Source organism: Bubalus kerabau, chromosome 8 (assembly GCF_029407905.1).
Source record: "Bubalus kerabau isolate K-KA32 ecotype Philippines breed swamp buffalo chromosome 8, PCC_UOA_SB_1v2, whole genome shotgun sequence".
NCBI classification, from domain to species: domain Eukaryota; kingdom Metazoa; phylum Chordata; class Mammalia; order Artiodactyla; family Bovidae; genus Bubalus; species Bubalus kerabau.
Genome location: NC_073631.1, coordinates 16,241,678 through 16,257,050, shown reverse-complemented (window position 1 = coordinate 16,257,050; position 15,373 = coordinate 16,241,678). Strand labels below are relative to the sequence as shown.

The 15,373-nt window shown below is 41.1% G+C and overlaps 1 protein-coding gene across 19 annotated transcripts in view; it reads right to left on the bottom strand.

Annotated features, from left to right (window-relative positions):
• DYNC1I1 (dynein cytoplasmic 1 intermediate chain 1) overlaps positions 1-15,373 on the bottom strand; it is a 379,244-nt gene that overhangs the window by 21,967 nt on the left and 341,904 nt on the right. For all 19 annotated transcript variants that reach the window (XM_055589767.1, XM_055589774.1, XM_055589771.1 and 16 more), the window contains one exon: positions 1,748-1,888. In XM_055589767.1, coding sequence (XP_055445742.1) covers positions 1,748-1,888 — 141 coding nt within the window. The remainder of the gene's footprint in view (positions 1-1,747; positions 1,889-15,373) is intronic.

Genomic DNA, 15,373 nt, shown 5'->3' with positions numbered 1-15,373 from the left:
TAATGATTTCTTACAATGCTTAGCTATAAAGGACTTATGTGGTTGTCTCTCGATACCTAGAGAGAGGGAAGGGGGGGGTGGATCACATTTGGCAATGCTGAGATATTATTTCATTTTACCTAAAGAGCAGATAAAAAACCAAATCTAAACAAAAAGAGTTGCAGAGGAATTACTAAGGACTTGGTAGGACACTCCACTGCATCATAGTAATAGTTGAGTATCACCTGAACTCACTTCTAGTAAATCTGATTTCTAATTGTGTGTGTGTGTGTGTGTGGAGGGGGGGGGATTGTTTCCTAAATCAATCTGAAAATTGTGTTTTTTTGGTTGTTTACAGTGAATGAGTTTATTCTACCAAAGAGAAACAATATGATTTTAATCAATGGTGATGAAAGACTTTGGGAAACCATCACATTGTCGAGTAGTAGGCACCTTTCCATGAAAGGCAGTAATGTTATAAACGTTTCAGTGTCTGAAATGATGGGCCCTGCACGTACTGCTGCCCTTCATTTCCAAAGACGCTTCATTACATAACTCTTGTCTTTGTCATGTGGTTCTGGTAGCCAAAAGGAAAAATCAAAAACAGAGTTAAATGGAAAGATTTGTAAAAGACAACTATTTGGCAGTGGTTTTAGGTGACTATAATCTATGATACAGTGACTCAATAGTAACACCTGAAGGATATTTCCCTGCCCCTCCCCAAAAAATATCAGGGCAGCCGGCTTCTCCTCACATCCCCCAGCTGTAGGCTTCCTAATTAAAAAGGCTGAGCTGTTTCCTGTTCAGAACACTTCAAAAGACCTCTCCCTTGTTCTCCACTTGACACGTAGTTTTCAGCACTTGTTCTTCTTACCTGTCCACTCTTATTGATGGAGAGCTACCCTGAATCACGGACCAGCTGATGACCAGACCATTTTATTGTATTAAACTGAAGGACCTTTAATATTCAGGTTTCTTTTTAAACTCAACCCCAAACTCTAGTACCTGAAAATCAGCACCTCAATAATTTTGAGAGTGGAAAAAAGGAATAAGACATGTGATATAATTTTACAAACATGAATACATACAGCATGATTTTTAAAAACACTATTTCCCTGTTGTTAATTGCCTTTTGAAAAAAATTTCACTTGTGAAGTACTCCAAATGTGACATGTTAAAATATTTTAAAAAATTACTGCATTTAATATACATGTTCATAGATAGAAACTATTATAAAAGTGGTGAATTCAGTCTCTTAGACAAGGATTATTTACCTTCTAAAAATTAAATGGAGACTAGATCTAAACATCAACAGTCCAGAGAATCATCTTTTACGGATTTAAAACAAATCGTGCAAACAGCAAACACTGGCAAATAGCCCTTTTAAAAAGCCCAATCTCAAGTCAGAGTCCACAAAAGCTTACTTTTCCAAGTGTTTGCCCATAGAGTTATTTCAACACCACTCTCAAATATGCCCCAGTGTCCTTTCCCGCAGTGAAAGGCGTGAACACGTATGGTTTTGCTCTTTGCAAAGAAGGGTCGTCAATTGTCCAGGATTCTGCCACGGTTTTAGGGATGAAGTGAGATTAAATGATTTGGGGCCAAATGCATCTGCCAATTCCCTGCAGAGCAGCGGAGAATGGGGGGTCGGCAGCACAGCTGCAATTAGAGGGTCTGTCCAAAAAAGGCCGTTTCAGAGAGAGGGGGAGACGGAAAGAAGCCGCCGGCGCCCCCCTCCCAGCCCGCCGGGTCCGGCGCCTGCGCTCACCTCGGTGTCATTGTTGAGGTTCCAGAGGTCCAAGCGCCCCATCCCGTCCACGCAGGCAAAGAGCGCGGGGTGCACGGGCGACCACATGACATCGTACACATAGTCTGCATTGTCTTCAAAGGAGTAGAGCGGCTTGTTGTGCTGTAAAGCAGAGAGACCGTGAAGACTTTGTGGCGCTGCCGCTGCCTCGGGCTGTCTAGCGAGCCTAATTAAAAACTTTGCACATTCACAAAGTGTCATAAAACTTCCCGAGATGAAAGTCCTCGGGAAGGTGAACCGCAGCTTTAAAGTTACTAGAACTGTCCACTGGCATAAATAAATACCGGGGGTGGGGGCGGGGAGGGACTCTTAAGGGGCTGGGGGCTGGGACGGGCGGGGAGGCGGCTTCAGACACAGTAGTGGGAGACATTCCACACAGGTGAACGGCGGCCCGGGAACTCGGGGTGCTCGCCGGGCTACGGGATGCGAGATGTTGGGGGCCGAACCCAGGCGTGCTCTGCTCGCCGGGGTCAGACCTGCGGGGGAAGGCTCTGGAAGCCCGGGCAATCGCGGTGACCCAGAACCCTTAGCACGGAAGGCAACGCCTGCCACCTAGCGGCCGTTTTCCGTGGCTGCAGCTCTGCTTCCAATCCGACTCCGGGGCCAGATTTACACTTTAATGGTTCCTTTGCGCGGGAATGGGGTCACGTATTTTAAAGGGATCCGTAGCTCTTCGGGCACGTGAAACATCTTGCGGTTCTGAGATTCTGGTCTCCCTATCTAGGGTCAGTTCACCCAAATCAGGTGGATTGGTGAGGCTCAATGCAGTGTCCCTCAACCTCCGAGGAAGGCGAATCACATTTTCTAGCTCACCCAATATTTCTAAGAGCCCTGAAAATCGGTGTTTTGGGGGGAAATGCATTAACACACCCCTACTGCATACAAATGCTTTCCCTCTGGAGGGATACAATAAACTAAAATGGCACTCCTGATTTCCAGCGAATATTGTCACATCAAAATAGCACAGAAGTCAGAGGCAAGTATGAAAGTACACCAGAAATAAAACGTAATTGGACTTCATGAATTATTCATTCCATCTGGCTTGTCTTATTCTAATTTCTGCATAATGGCTTTACTAATCCCTGATCAATTAATGTAAAATGAAATTTAAATGATAATGAAAGCCCTAGAGATAAAAGAAATTAAGTATTCTTATATCCTCTGACAGAAATCTAAACAATGGGAGTTTTTTTTCCCAATGTCTTCATCCAGTCAGCTGTCTGTACCCTCTTCATGGGCTCAGTCGAATGCCTGTACAGGCCAGAGTAATAAGACCAAAAAATGATAACACACAATATGAACAAGCAAGTCCTTTCTGCAGAAAATGTTCAAAGAACCTATCTGTGGGGAATCAGCACCAAATATCTGAGCAAATTCCCAAGATGTACTGTGAGGGAAAATAAAAAGGCCAAAATCCATGTGCTGAACTCAAAGTGGGAAAAATCAGTGAGATGACAATAAACCTCCCATAGCCTGAACCTAATGCAAAAATTTAAGGTAGTGACTAAGTGATTTCTCCTTCCATGAATTATCTTGCTTTGGCATTGCTAAGACGTGAATACAGTTGTAAGACTATTAAAGCAACAGAAGATTTTAGGTGAGACATTGCGTGTGTAGGGTGGGTAGTGTGTGTGGTCTTATTTTTAATTTAAGAAGTACCTAAAAAAACATGTAACGCTGTGACCGCAAAAAGAATTAAATGGACATTAGTTTTATAGTTTTGTATTTTACTCCTCTACATTATAACTCTTATGCAAATATAGCTATTCTATCCCATATTTGCACTCTAATTTGGACCTAAGATTATTCACCTATTTGCTATTGATGTAGCTTTTTCCCATCCTCTCTCACTGCTTGGACTAGATGATTCAAACTTCCTTCTTCAGAGAATCTGAATATCCAGTGAAACTTAAAATAATATAACATCATCTTTTTAAATTAATATATAAAAAAAAGGCAGGGTAGATAAAGTAGGTAGTCCTTCATTGATCGCTTCTGAGTATTAAATTCTCTTAGTAGAAGATTATTTCTGTCCCAAATTCTTGATTTTATAGCTAGCCAGTCACTATTTGTTAGAGAATATGAGTAACACATTTTTATTAAAATCAAAGAGTAGAAAAGATTTACACATGCTTTAAAAAGCCAGTTCTCAAGACCCTTTATTAAATAACCCAGATGATAGGATAACTGGGTATACAGAGGGGTAGACACAGATGAACACAGATATTCAATAAATATATAACTAATTTATAGTCCTTGCTTTGCTCAATTAGAAAACCATCCAGCTTTAAAGCCATCCAGGCATTTTCTAAGAAGCTGATATTATTTGATATGTTAATTCTCTCAAACTACATTGCTAATCTCTAGTGTTTCTTTCCTTTTCTCTTTTGGTGGCTTTTTCTTTTTTTTTAATAAACTTAGTCAAAACTGTAGTATATCTTGGATATTTTACCTTTTAAACATCTGGAAATAACTTTTAGTTCATCTGACCAAAAGCCAATTTTCTCATATTAAATAGTCTTGTAGTGAAATGCTAATATTCCCTTATCACCTCCTACCTCCAAGACTGAATCTTTCATTCTAAGAGTCACTATGCAAGTAATTCTAAATTACAAATTGTGCATGTTTGGGGCAAGGGAGAGGATTTATATTGTCAAAGGATTTGTTTTAACCTTGATAAATTTACAGGATGAAGAAGCCTTGGTCAGGATTGAAGGCATTGATAGGGTACCAAGGGAACCACCATCCATGAACCAGTAGTTCCCAAGATTAGATCAGCAGACGCCAGAGGCACAGGCTGATGCCACTCTTATAATAGTAAGCACTGCTCTCCTGAACATTAAGTGCAGTTTATTTCAATAAAGGAGCTTTCATTCTATCTTATTTGGGACTCAAAAGGTAAGCTGAAAACCTCACTGAAAATTTGTCTCAAACACTTAATATAAAACATCTCCTAATTTACATATATATCATGAAATATTAGCACTTTCATATAATACGTCAAAAGCATTAGGGCCTAAAGATTCTGGTTTTGAATTCTGAAACATAGATGCTTGTATCCACAAAGTTGTTACAGCTTGCTATTGCATTAGCACCAGTTTTAAAACACTACAAGTTTTGAAAAGGTGGAAAGTGTAGGGGCAAATTTGACCAATGATTTTTGAGGAGGAACCTGTAACATTATTTGTATGTATTAAAGCTACAGAAGCTTGATAATCTTAGATATTTACTCTGCAAAATACTAGGCCACTTAGCAAAGTAAAATATCATTCCACTGTGTGTTACTATAGAAAGTGTTTTTCAAGACAATCACATTTCACTAGGCAAAACCCCCTTCACTTGTGTGTTCTCTTTTCTAATGCCCTGCTTGGTATTGGTGACCTGTCAGAAAAAAGAAAAAGGAAAACTGCCTTTTAACGCAGCCAACAGTATGTGTGACGCACGCCAATGAAATGAAGCTGTAACAACCAGACAAGTTTCCAGGGCTGTGCCCCCCGAATGCTGAAATATCCAGACATGGATCAGCATGATTTTAATGCCCTGATTCTCGAAGTGGAGAAGTAGGCCACCAGTCACCTCCCAGACAGACTTGAAGGGCAGGGAAGGGGAAATTACTGGGTGTTTGCATGTGCCTGACTATATATACATATTGCCTAATTTAATTCACATCAAATCTCTGAAAGGTAGACAGTATTTACAGAAAAGAAAATGATAGTTCAGGAAAGTCAGTAGCTTTCCCGAGGTGGTACGTGGCGACACTGGAGTTGGTTCTTTGGTTTTTCTAGCTGTTAAGTACATTTTCTGTTCGCTGGAAATCTATGAAACATAGTGAAGGTCTTCAGTCGTCACAGAAAAAGAAGATCTGTTACCAGTCCTGGCTGCTATCCCGTTCAATTCAACCCAAACTTACTAAGCACACATTATGTAACTTATAGGAAGAGTTAAAAATATCACAGTCAGAACGTTTCATTTCCTGAATCAGTTATTAATAATCCCAAGGCTGTTACCCATACAATTCCAGGGACCCTTAGCATCTTGTGACGCTAACAGAAATCTTTCTCTCCAGCAAACTAAGAAAAAGGGTGGAAATGGCCCTCTAGCCAGCAGAGATTAAAGCAGGCCATGCATTAGAGAGTAGAATAAAATGATGCTAAAAGCAAAGATCCGGGTTCAAGTTCACTCAATACCGATACAGCCTTGGGTGAAGGACTCCAATTGAATTATATTATCTGATAGATGGGGATAAAACGAGGAGGATGGAACAGAAGAGGAAGTAGGAGAAAGTGCAAAAACTACAGACTTTGGGAAATTTCAACTTAGCATCCTTGGATCTTAGTTTATTTTCATCTGTAAGATGGAAATCTGGAGAAACTGACCTCAAGGGTTCCCACTGGCTTTGTGATTCCATGACTGTTCTGTTGTAAGCTGAATGGAATAAAGCATGTGAACGTTTAACAACGAGTTATTCAAAACTACATATTATAATTAAAGCCATCTTCCTTGATGTTCTGTGGAATTTATATCTCAGCAATTTTTTTACTTTGAGTTCATATTTCATCAAAATACACGAAGATATATGAAGGTAGTTTTCAGTGAAAAAAATGAAATAATAAAAGTAATAAAAGATTTATTTGACCAGTTGGAGAAGGGATAAAAAATATTAAATTTACATACAAGAGGCAGGTAGTGAACTCTGTTCAAAAATGAACAGTTACAACATCCATCAACGTTTTACAATAAAGACTTGATCTCTAGATTGAGCTTTGATTTTATAAGTACACTTCTGACAATGAGGAGAGCTGCACATTTTTCCAATCAGTTAAGTATAAAATGATTTCATGAGAGGTGAATTTCTATTTCTGATGTCAGAAATGTACCAAAGTCACATCCAGGAAATATAGTGTTTATTTTCCTCTATATGATTTATTTTCCTCTTATCAGACAGCTCAAGACATCCCAGTGGGCTTTAGTTTTTTGAAGGCTGATGAAAAGGAATATTTTGTGCTAAAATGCCTCCGAACACCTCCCAACACTGTGGTTCTTGAGGTTGCATCTGCCTGTAAATGATTAGCTTTCAAAGCCAACTTAGAAATGTCGACCCAAACCATGAACCTTTCCTTGGGAGGGCGGGAGTAGGGAAGAGGGTATCATATGGGTAGGTCGGATGGGGGTGGACAACTAACAGGAGCATTTCTGTATTTTTATTCTGAAATACAAGGAAAGCAAATGGAATCTTACCTTGAAAACTGTATCTTGTTGGGGAAAAAAATCACCATCACCATAATACTAAACAATAAGTAATAAGAAAACGTCCTTCAAAAATTGTCATGTGGGTTCTGGCGAAGTAATTAAATAGCCAGCCAGTTCTTCCAGGAAACATTAAACATGTGAGACCACAATATCACTTAAAAAAAAAAAAACTAAAGGACCCCCAAACTTGAAGCTCACAAAAATGGATGCCTCTACCATAAAAAAAAAAAGTCCTTATACAAACAAATCCAAACTCACAAACCAAACCAAAAAACCAACTCTGCTGGCCCAAAAAAAGGTGCTGGGAAGTTTGGTGCTGTTGAACCAAATGGAAACATTATTTGCAAACTACATGCTGGGTCCTCCTGAGGCACAAAGTAGCCTGTATTTATCTTAATTTGTGTGGCTCACATTGTAACAATACTCCTGATACCCAAATCCTACCTTTACCTGCCTCTATCGTGGTGAGAAATTCAAAGTCAGGCATAAACACTTTGGCTGAGCTATTCTTAACAGAGTTAAGTACGGTGAGTCTGTTCGTTGTTTGGTAGCCTCAACCAAAAGTACATCTGAGGACTTTAATTTGAATTAGTTAATATAAAATAATTAGAAAGAAGGCTCTAGAAATCCAGGAATGAAGCCTTTGCCTCTGTATAAATGTAGAAGTTCTGCTGAATAAGCCACATAAAAGGTGTTTTTTGTTACACTACCTTCCTCTCCTGCTTATTTGCATGAAAAATCCTTCTAATCCAGGAGGCGCCACCAATAAAGAGGATAATTATCCATATAAAAGAATGTATACATATTCACAGGTTTTGACTAGTATTTGAGTGTTTAAAGCCACGGGAAAAAAACCTACAAGCTTCGCCTCCCTCGTTCATAAAGGAGTATATTTCTCCCTACACAGGCACAATTTTTATGCACATCAGCTGCACCTAAGGGTTCGCCTTTAAAACGGGCCTTTTAGTGAAGCCTGTAGAGAATTACTGTGAAAACACTCAAGCTGGGGTGCACTCCTGAACTGAACTGTTTGGGTTCATCTTAGCTGCTAGGGCGCTTTGGGTAAGTTCTGCCTCCTGACTGGGGGACAGGCAGAGCAGAGAGTGTCAATTGATGGTTGGCTCTTTGGTACCATTCGGGTGGTCTTTCTCTGGACTGCTGGCTTCTATCTGATACAGACTCTGTGACTGTAGAAGGAGGCAAGCCAGTTTAAAAAGAGACCTTCCCTGGTTACTGCTGCCCCGACTGTATTTCTACCACGGGTGAGTGGTTTCACACCAAACACAATGCTGGTTAAAGAAACATTCATTGTACAGATAACATTCAGGTTGGTGAGAGACTGTGTTAGGAGGGAGGAGGGAATGGGTGGAGACTGATGTTTAGGACATGATGGTGGAGACGGATGTCCTCGGACTGGACCTACGCAGCCAGAAGTGTGGTTGTAGCTGTACCTTTAAAGGTTAGAAAGACAAGCAAGGATAGCGGTGCTTGCAGCCTTAAGCAGCTTTGCGTATTTCTTTGTTACTACTTAGGGTTAAATTGCACAACGGCATTTTGTTAGTGAGTAGATTCAGTGGTAGAACATCTCCACTCTGGTCTAAACTGTCCACCTCCATCCAACTCTAGTGTCTGGCTTACAAACTCTCTCCCCATTGTAAATAAATTTATATGTAATTATATTTGTATATATATTTATAAAATACACATATATATGTAGAAAAATGGGCTTCCCAGGTGGTACTACTGGTAAAGAACCCACCTGCCAACACAGGAGACATAAGACATGTGGAATTGATTCCTGGGTCAGGAAGATCCCCTGGAGGAAGGCATGGCAACCCACTGCAGTATTCTTGCCTGGAGAATCCCATGGACAGAGGAATCTGGTGGGCTACAGTCCATAGGGTTACAAAGAGTCGGATACGACCAAAGCAACTTAGCACGCATGCAAAAATATAAATATATAAATTTAGAAATACATAATTCTTAAAGATTTAAAAGATAAAGGTATAAGCCTAGATGGAATTCCCAGGTGGGACAGCGGTAAAGAGTCTGTCTGCCAACGCAGGAGATGCAAGAGATGAAGGTTCAATCCCTGGGTAGGGAAGATCCCTGGAGAAGGAAATGACAACCTGCAACAACAACTCTTGCCTGGAGAACCCCATGGACAAAGGAGCCTGGTGGGCTACAGTCCATGGCGTCGCAAAGAGTCAGACACGACTGAGCAGGTGTGCAGGCATGTACATAAGCCTAGATCCATAGATTATATCTTCCCTGGTGGCTCAGCTGGCAAAGAATCTGCCTGCAATGTGGGAGACCTGGGTTCGATCCCTGGGTTGGGAAGATCCCCTGGAGAAGGCAAAGGCTACACACTCCAGTATTCTGGCCTGGGGATTTCCATGGACTGTATAGCCCGTGCGGTTGCAAAGAGTCAAACATGACTGAGTGATTTTCACTCTCACTTCATAGAGTACATCTTGACTCTCCCTCCATTCTTATGTCTAAATTCTACAGGGTAAACACGTGCCAGTTCTCAGAGCTAACCTGACATTAGTGGTCACACTACGTTGAGTAAATATAACATTTAGATGAATTTTATTTCTTTTCAAGAAGCCATATACCCAAATACTCAGCTTTAAAATCTAATGGTAAAGTCATCTAAATAATTAAATACCCCATTCTACCTGCTCAACAATTCAGTGTATATCGTGTACATTCAATTTTGCTTCCCAGGTGGCGCTAGTGGTTAAGAACCTGCCCGACAATGCAGGAGACATAAGAGACATGGGTTTGATCCCCGGGTTGGGAAGTTCCCCTAAAGGAGTGCATGGCAACCCACTCCAGTATTCTTGCCTGGAGAATCCCATGGATAGAGGAGCCTGGTGGGCTACAGTCCATAGGGTCACAAAGAGTTGGACTCGACTGAAGTGTCTTAGCACAGCACACATACATACATAAGAAAGGCACATTTTCAAAGGGTCAAGGCAAGTTTTTTTCTGGGTCTGCACCCCTGCATCTCCTGGTGTTAAATGCAATGTATTTTTTAAAATATTATATGTTAAGAGTGGAATAGCTGACAATTTTATTTAATGGTGGAAACAGTGTATTTATTCTAATTGGCGCACAGAATCCCACACAGCAGAACTTCAAAACATTCATTTCAGAGACAGAATACATTTGATAGGCTTCCTGCTTATCCTCTTTATTGATTTGATGACCTATTTTATTTTGCCTAAGCCAAGTTGAAATTAACGTCTGTTCAAACTGGAAATACCAGCTAAGCATGAGATGAGGTGATTCAGGACATTGGAAATGGGCATGAGAAAATAACCTAGTATTAATGATGAACCCTGGACAATTTGCAAGGCTAAGAGGTCACATGAGGCTGCCCTAGATGGACCTACCCTGGTTTGATCCAAACACAGCTACTTTGGGGGATAATGAGGAGTTTTAATTTATCTTCCAATATCAGACATAACATGCAGGTTAGATCAGGAGGTGGGGATGGAGATATCTTTGAATTTCATAATTATCTGGGCTTCTCAGATGGCTCAGTAGGTAAAGAATCTGCCTGCAATGCAGGAGACACAGGAGATATGGGTCGATCCCTGAGTCAGAAGATCCGCTGGAGAAGGAAATGGCAACCCACTCCAGTATTCTTAACTGGAAAATCCCATGGACAGAGGAGCCTGCTGGGCTATTACAGTCCATGGGGTCACAAAGAGTTGGACATGACTGAGCAACTAAGCGTGGATTATGTACACAGTTGTATCTGTTATTTGTCATTCTCACTCTCTCTTCAAACATTAGCACTTAGAAGGAGGATGAGGAAGGCAAGCCCTCCGGCATATCACTGAAATGAAAGGGCAAACGCTTCTGCTCTGGTTAAGAGAGACAAGAAAGGATTCAGCAAGCCCTGCTTGCACATGGATAAAGACCAGTCAGCAGGGCGAATTTTAAGTCTCAAAAGTGTTTGTACTCCTATGGATTATTCACACATGCCTGTATAAATATTTAACAGGTATGTGTTGGTGGGTGACTGTTTGGCGGGGGCGGGGGGTTCGGGGGTAAATGCACAGGAAGCAGGAACACAAGCTAGGTCTGGCTGTGACTTGATGATTACATTTTTGTGGTTTCTTTCACAGTTCAAATGTTCTCCCTGAGTGAGCTTAAAAAACGGAACCCCCTCCTTCTGCACCCCCCCAAAAAAAGGGAAGAAAAGAATTTGATGACTAGCATAGATAGTTTTCTAGAAGGCTGATTTTAATGTTTGCCACCTTATGTTAGGAAGGCAGGGGAAGAAGGGGTGAAAATGAGGATAAATGAAGAAAAAATAAGTCAGATACCACCTGAAGGTCATGTTTATTACAGAGGCAGCCAGCAGGGCTTTGGGGTTGTGGGGAAAAATGCACTTTCATCCAGGAAGTGTTAATGGCCGCAAACTACTGATTTTTTTCATCATCTTCCCTGTGTTAAGGGTTATGCTCAAGTTACTGTAACCTTTAACTTCTTATTTTTATTGTGTTTTTCTTCTGATGCTTTAAACATTTTAACAAAACGCTAGCAGAAATAGATATGCTTCAGGGTCCTCTGCTAGAATTATGTCATTTTTAAGGAGATGTTTCCATCAGAGTTTAAAATAACCTTACCTACCTTAACAAAATACATTATTTCACTTAAGCTCTTCAAAAGTATTAATTCATCAACAATGACTTACTGAGGGCCTACCATATTCTTCCTACTTCGGGAAATCAATAGAAAGACAAGATGTGACTGTTCAGAAGGACTTGGAGTCCAGGTAGGAAAATGAAAATTATGAAGTAATAAGAGAAAATTGTTTCCTTGGGAGCCCATTTTCTCATATTGTTCCAAAAGGACTTATGTTGTCTTACAAGTTAAACAGACCACAAAAGTAAGAATAAACACACAACAGAGGCAGGTGAACAGAGAGCTAATAGGATCCTGAGGTAAACTGATTATCACAATCTGGTAGTGAATCAGCTCTATATTTCCTGATAACTAAGATAAAGGGTAAAACCCATCATGTCACAGGGAGGTATGCAGATTTCCCCATCTGAAGAAAGAAAAAAATATGAAAGAATGTCCTCAAAGACACATTCTTGGGGAAAACGCAAGGAGGAATTTACCATGTCTGTGAATCTCTGGAAAAGAGACTGGCTTTCTGGTTTGTTTATACCAAAGAAAGCAAACAAGTAGGTAGCCAGGTGCTAAACTCTGTGGTACAGATGTTAGGTGCCAGAGGAATTCGGAGATTGGGAAGATAGCGTGTTGGTGGTTACCGTTAGTCTGATGTGGTCAAGGAAGGTATTATCTGGGACAGGTGATGGGACCCGCCTAGAAAGATGCACAGACTTTGACAGATGGTAAGGAAGCCAGGCAGTGGGTGGGGGGAGAATCACAACATGAAAAGACTTGGCCGTGAACATCAGCATGGAATTCCCAGATGGAAGATGAGACGTGGGGACAGGCTGTGGAATCTGAGGATTTGTCCTATGGAATAATAGGAAATCATTTTTGTTTGGATAGAGTCGGGGGTAAAGACGTGTTATGAATGGTCTTGGGTATAGAGTTAAGACTTTTTTTTAATGCAATAAGCTACTCATTTATTAAACATGTAGTGATAAATGTACAGGGCATTGGTTCAGAGATGTCTAACATTCATGTGGGAGTTTTCAGCTTTTCTACTGTAGAAAACAGAAGCAGTGGCACAGTGAGGCTGGAAGATCTGATTTATATATTAAACGCAGTGCATTTGAGTCTCTGGAGATGATACTCAGGTTAAGCTGGCGGTCAAAATGTAGGTCTGAAACTGAAAGAGGGGACAAGCTTGAAGTCCATGGCAAAGAATCTTTCACAAGAGATGCTGAGGAAGAGGAGAGAGGGCTGCAGGAATGAGTCCTAGGCAGACAGTATGATACCAGATGAGGACTAAAAAGAAGCCATCACACTCAACAGTTAGGAGGTTCACCAGCGATCTTGGAGAGAGAAGCGTCAAAAAGCTAATAACAGTTGGTCAAGGAGTGGCCAGGAAATATGGCTGCAGGTGGACTGGAGGCATGTTGGCTCTTTGACTGGTTTGGCAAGCTAACCCAAATTTTTGGACACACTTGTGATAGTTAAAGCCATCCAATCACAACCACCTATCTCTCAGTTCAGTTCAGTCGCTCAGTCTTTGCGACCCCATGGACTGCAGCACGTCAGGCCTCCCTGTCCATCACCAACTCCAGAGCTTGCTCAAACTCATGTGCATCAAGTTGGCCATCCAGCCATCGCATCCTCTGCCATCCCCTTCTCCTCCTGCCTTCACTCTTTCCCAGCATCAGGGTCTTTTCTAATGAGTCGGCTCTTCGCATCAGGTGGCCAGAGTATCTCCAAGATCTCTAAGAGGATCCTAGTGTTACCAGGGTTTGTGTCGAGGGCTGCTTTCCTTATTCCATAAGACCACCCCCTTGCCACTTTGAAGTACCATCCTTGGTATTTCAGACAATTTCTTATGGAGCTTTATATCTCACACTTGACAATAAGCCTGGCAAACAGGAGGCAGAGGAGATGCACTGAAAGTGGGTGTTGACGCAGGGAACATCTGGGTGCCGTCCCATCTTTTTCTGACACCTCTGAGCAGAGCCTTGAACTTTCCCCTGATTCTTTGGGCTCTGGAGTCTTTCTTGGTCTCCCCGGGGCTGAACCTCTGCTTTTCCTGATGGGTTCTTGATTCAGCATCCTCCTAAGACTCTTATTTGAGCATGCTACTTTGGTTTGAACCTTTTCCTTCACTCTGCTACCTTAAATACTGTCTCTGATGAACAGCACCCCATCATGGCAAAGGGGTCAGCACGTTTGTACAGGAACGGGCACCAAAGCAAACATGAAGGACTGTTCTTGTGGAGGAAGGTGATATGAAAAGTAGGCTGGGACGGTAGGGAACCCAGTCAGGTACTTCCTGTGTATCATAAGAACAGGGCATTGGGAATTAAACGTCTGATGAATTTTATCTCATTGAACACAAACAAAAGTAATCCACGGACTTAAAACACTACTATGTACCTGAGATTCTTTTTAAAACATTCAGTTCTATTAGTGTGGGGGTGGGGGGTGGTGGAAGAGAGGAAGAGAAAGAGAGAGAGATTGACTGAGAGGGAGATAATTTTTCATGAAATATTTTTACATTCGCATATTCTTATGTTTATTTGTCTGGAGAAGAAGAGAGATACCTAGAAACAAGAGAATGTTGTATTGATGGTAAAGGATCCTGAATTGAAATCAGTACCACGCAGGGACTAGACATCTCGCACCAGTTTATCAATGTATTCTGAACACAGTAATAACGATGAGATGGGTCTTTGGCTTCAGGGTCAACAAACTTACTTCTCTACAGAGCTACCGTACGATCCAACAATCCCACTCCTGGGCACGTATCTGCAGAAAACTATTAGTGAAAGGATACACACACTCCAGTCTTCATTGCTGCACTATTTATGATAGCCAAGACATGGAAGCAGCCTGGAAAGTTCATCAACAGAGGAATGGATAAAGAAGATATGGGGGGGGGGGGGGGCGGTGTATACACACATACACAATGGAATATTATTCAGCCATGAAAACAAAATAATGCCACGTGCAGCAACATGGATGGACCTAGAGACTGTCATCCTGAGTGAAGTAGGTCAGACACAGAAAAATATCATATGATGATATCGCTTATATATGGAGTCTTAAAAAGTGGTACAAATGAACTTATTTATAAACAGAAATAGAGTCATAGATGTAGGAAACAAACTTATGGTTACTAAGGCGGAAAGTGAGGGGAAGAATAAATTGGAAGACTGTGACTGGTATGTACAGCCTACTATATAAAATAGATAACTAGTAAGGAACTACTGCACAGCGCAGGGACCTCTACTCAGTGTTCTGTAATGACCTATATGGGAAAAGAATCTAAAAAAGCCTGGATATATGTATAACTGATCCACTATGATATACAGCAAAAACACAACATTGTAAAATCAACTGTATGCCAATAAAAATTAATTTTAAAAAAACTGCAGAGATAACAACTGATGTTACTTCTATACTGTGGAAGAAATTTCTATGCTATAAACTCAGGCATTTAAAGATGAAGCTATTAATGTAAGTCCATGACTGTTATGCCAAATCCCATTCGCAAATGCCAATAATCAGGAATTAAATGTATGAAAGTCCTGTAGGAAGCAACACTGCTCCCCCCACCCCCAAGCAAACAAACTTACTTCTCACATTAGCTATAATACATCGACTATTCCTGCAACTTTCCCTCACCAACCATGGGTCCTTCAAGGCTCT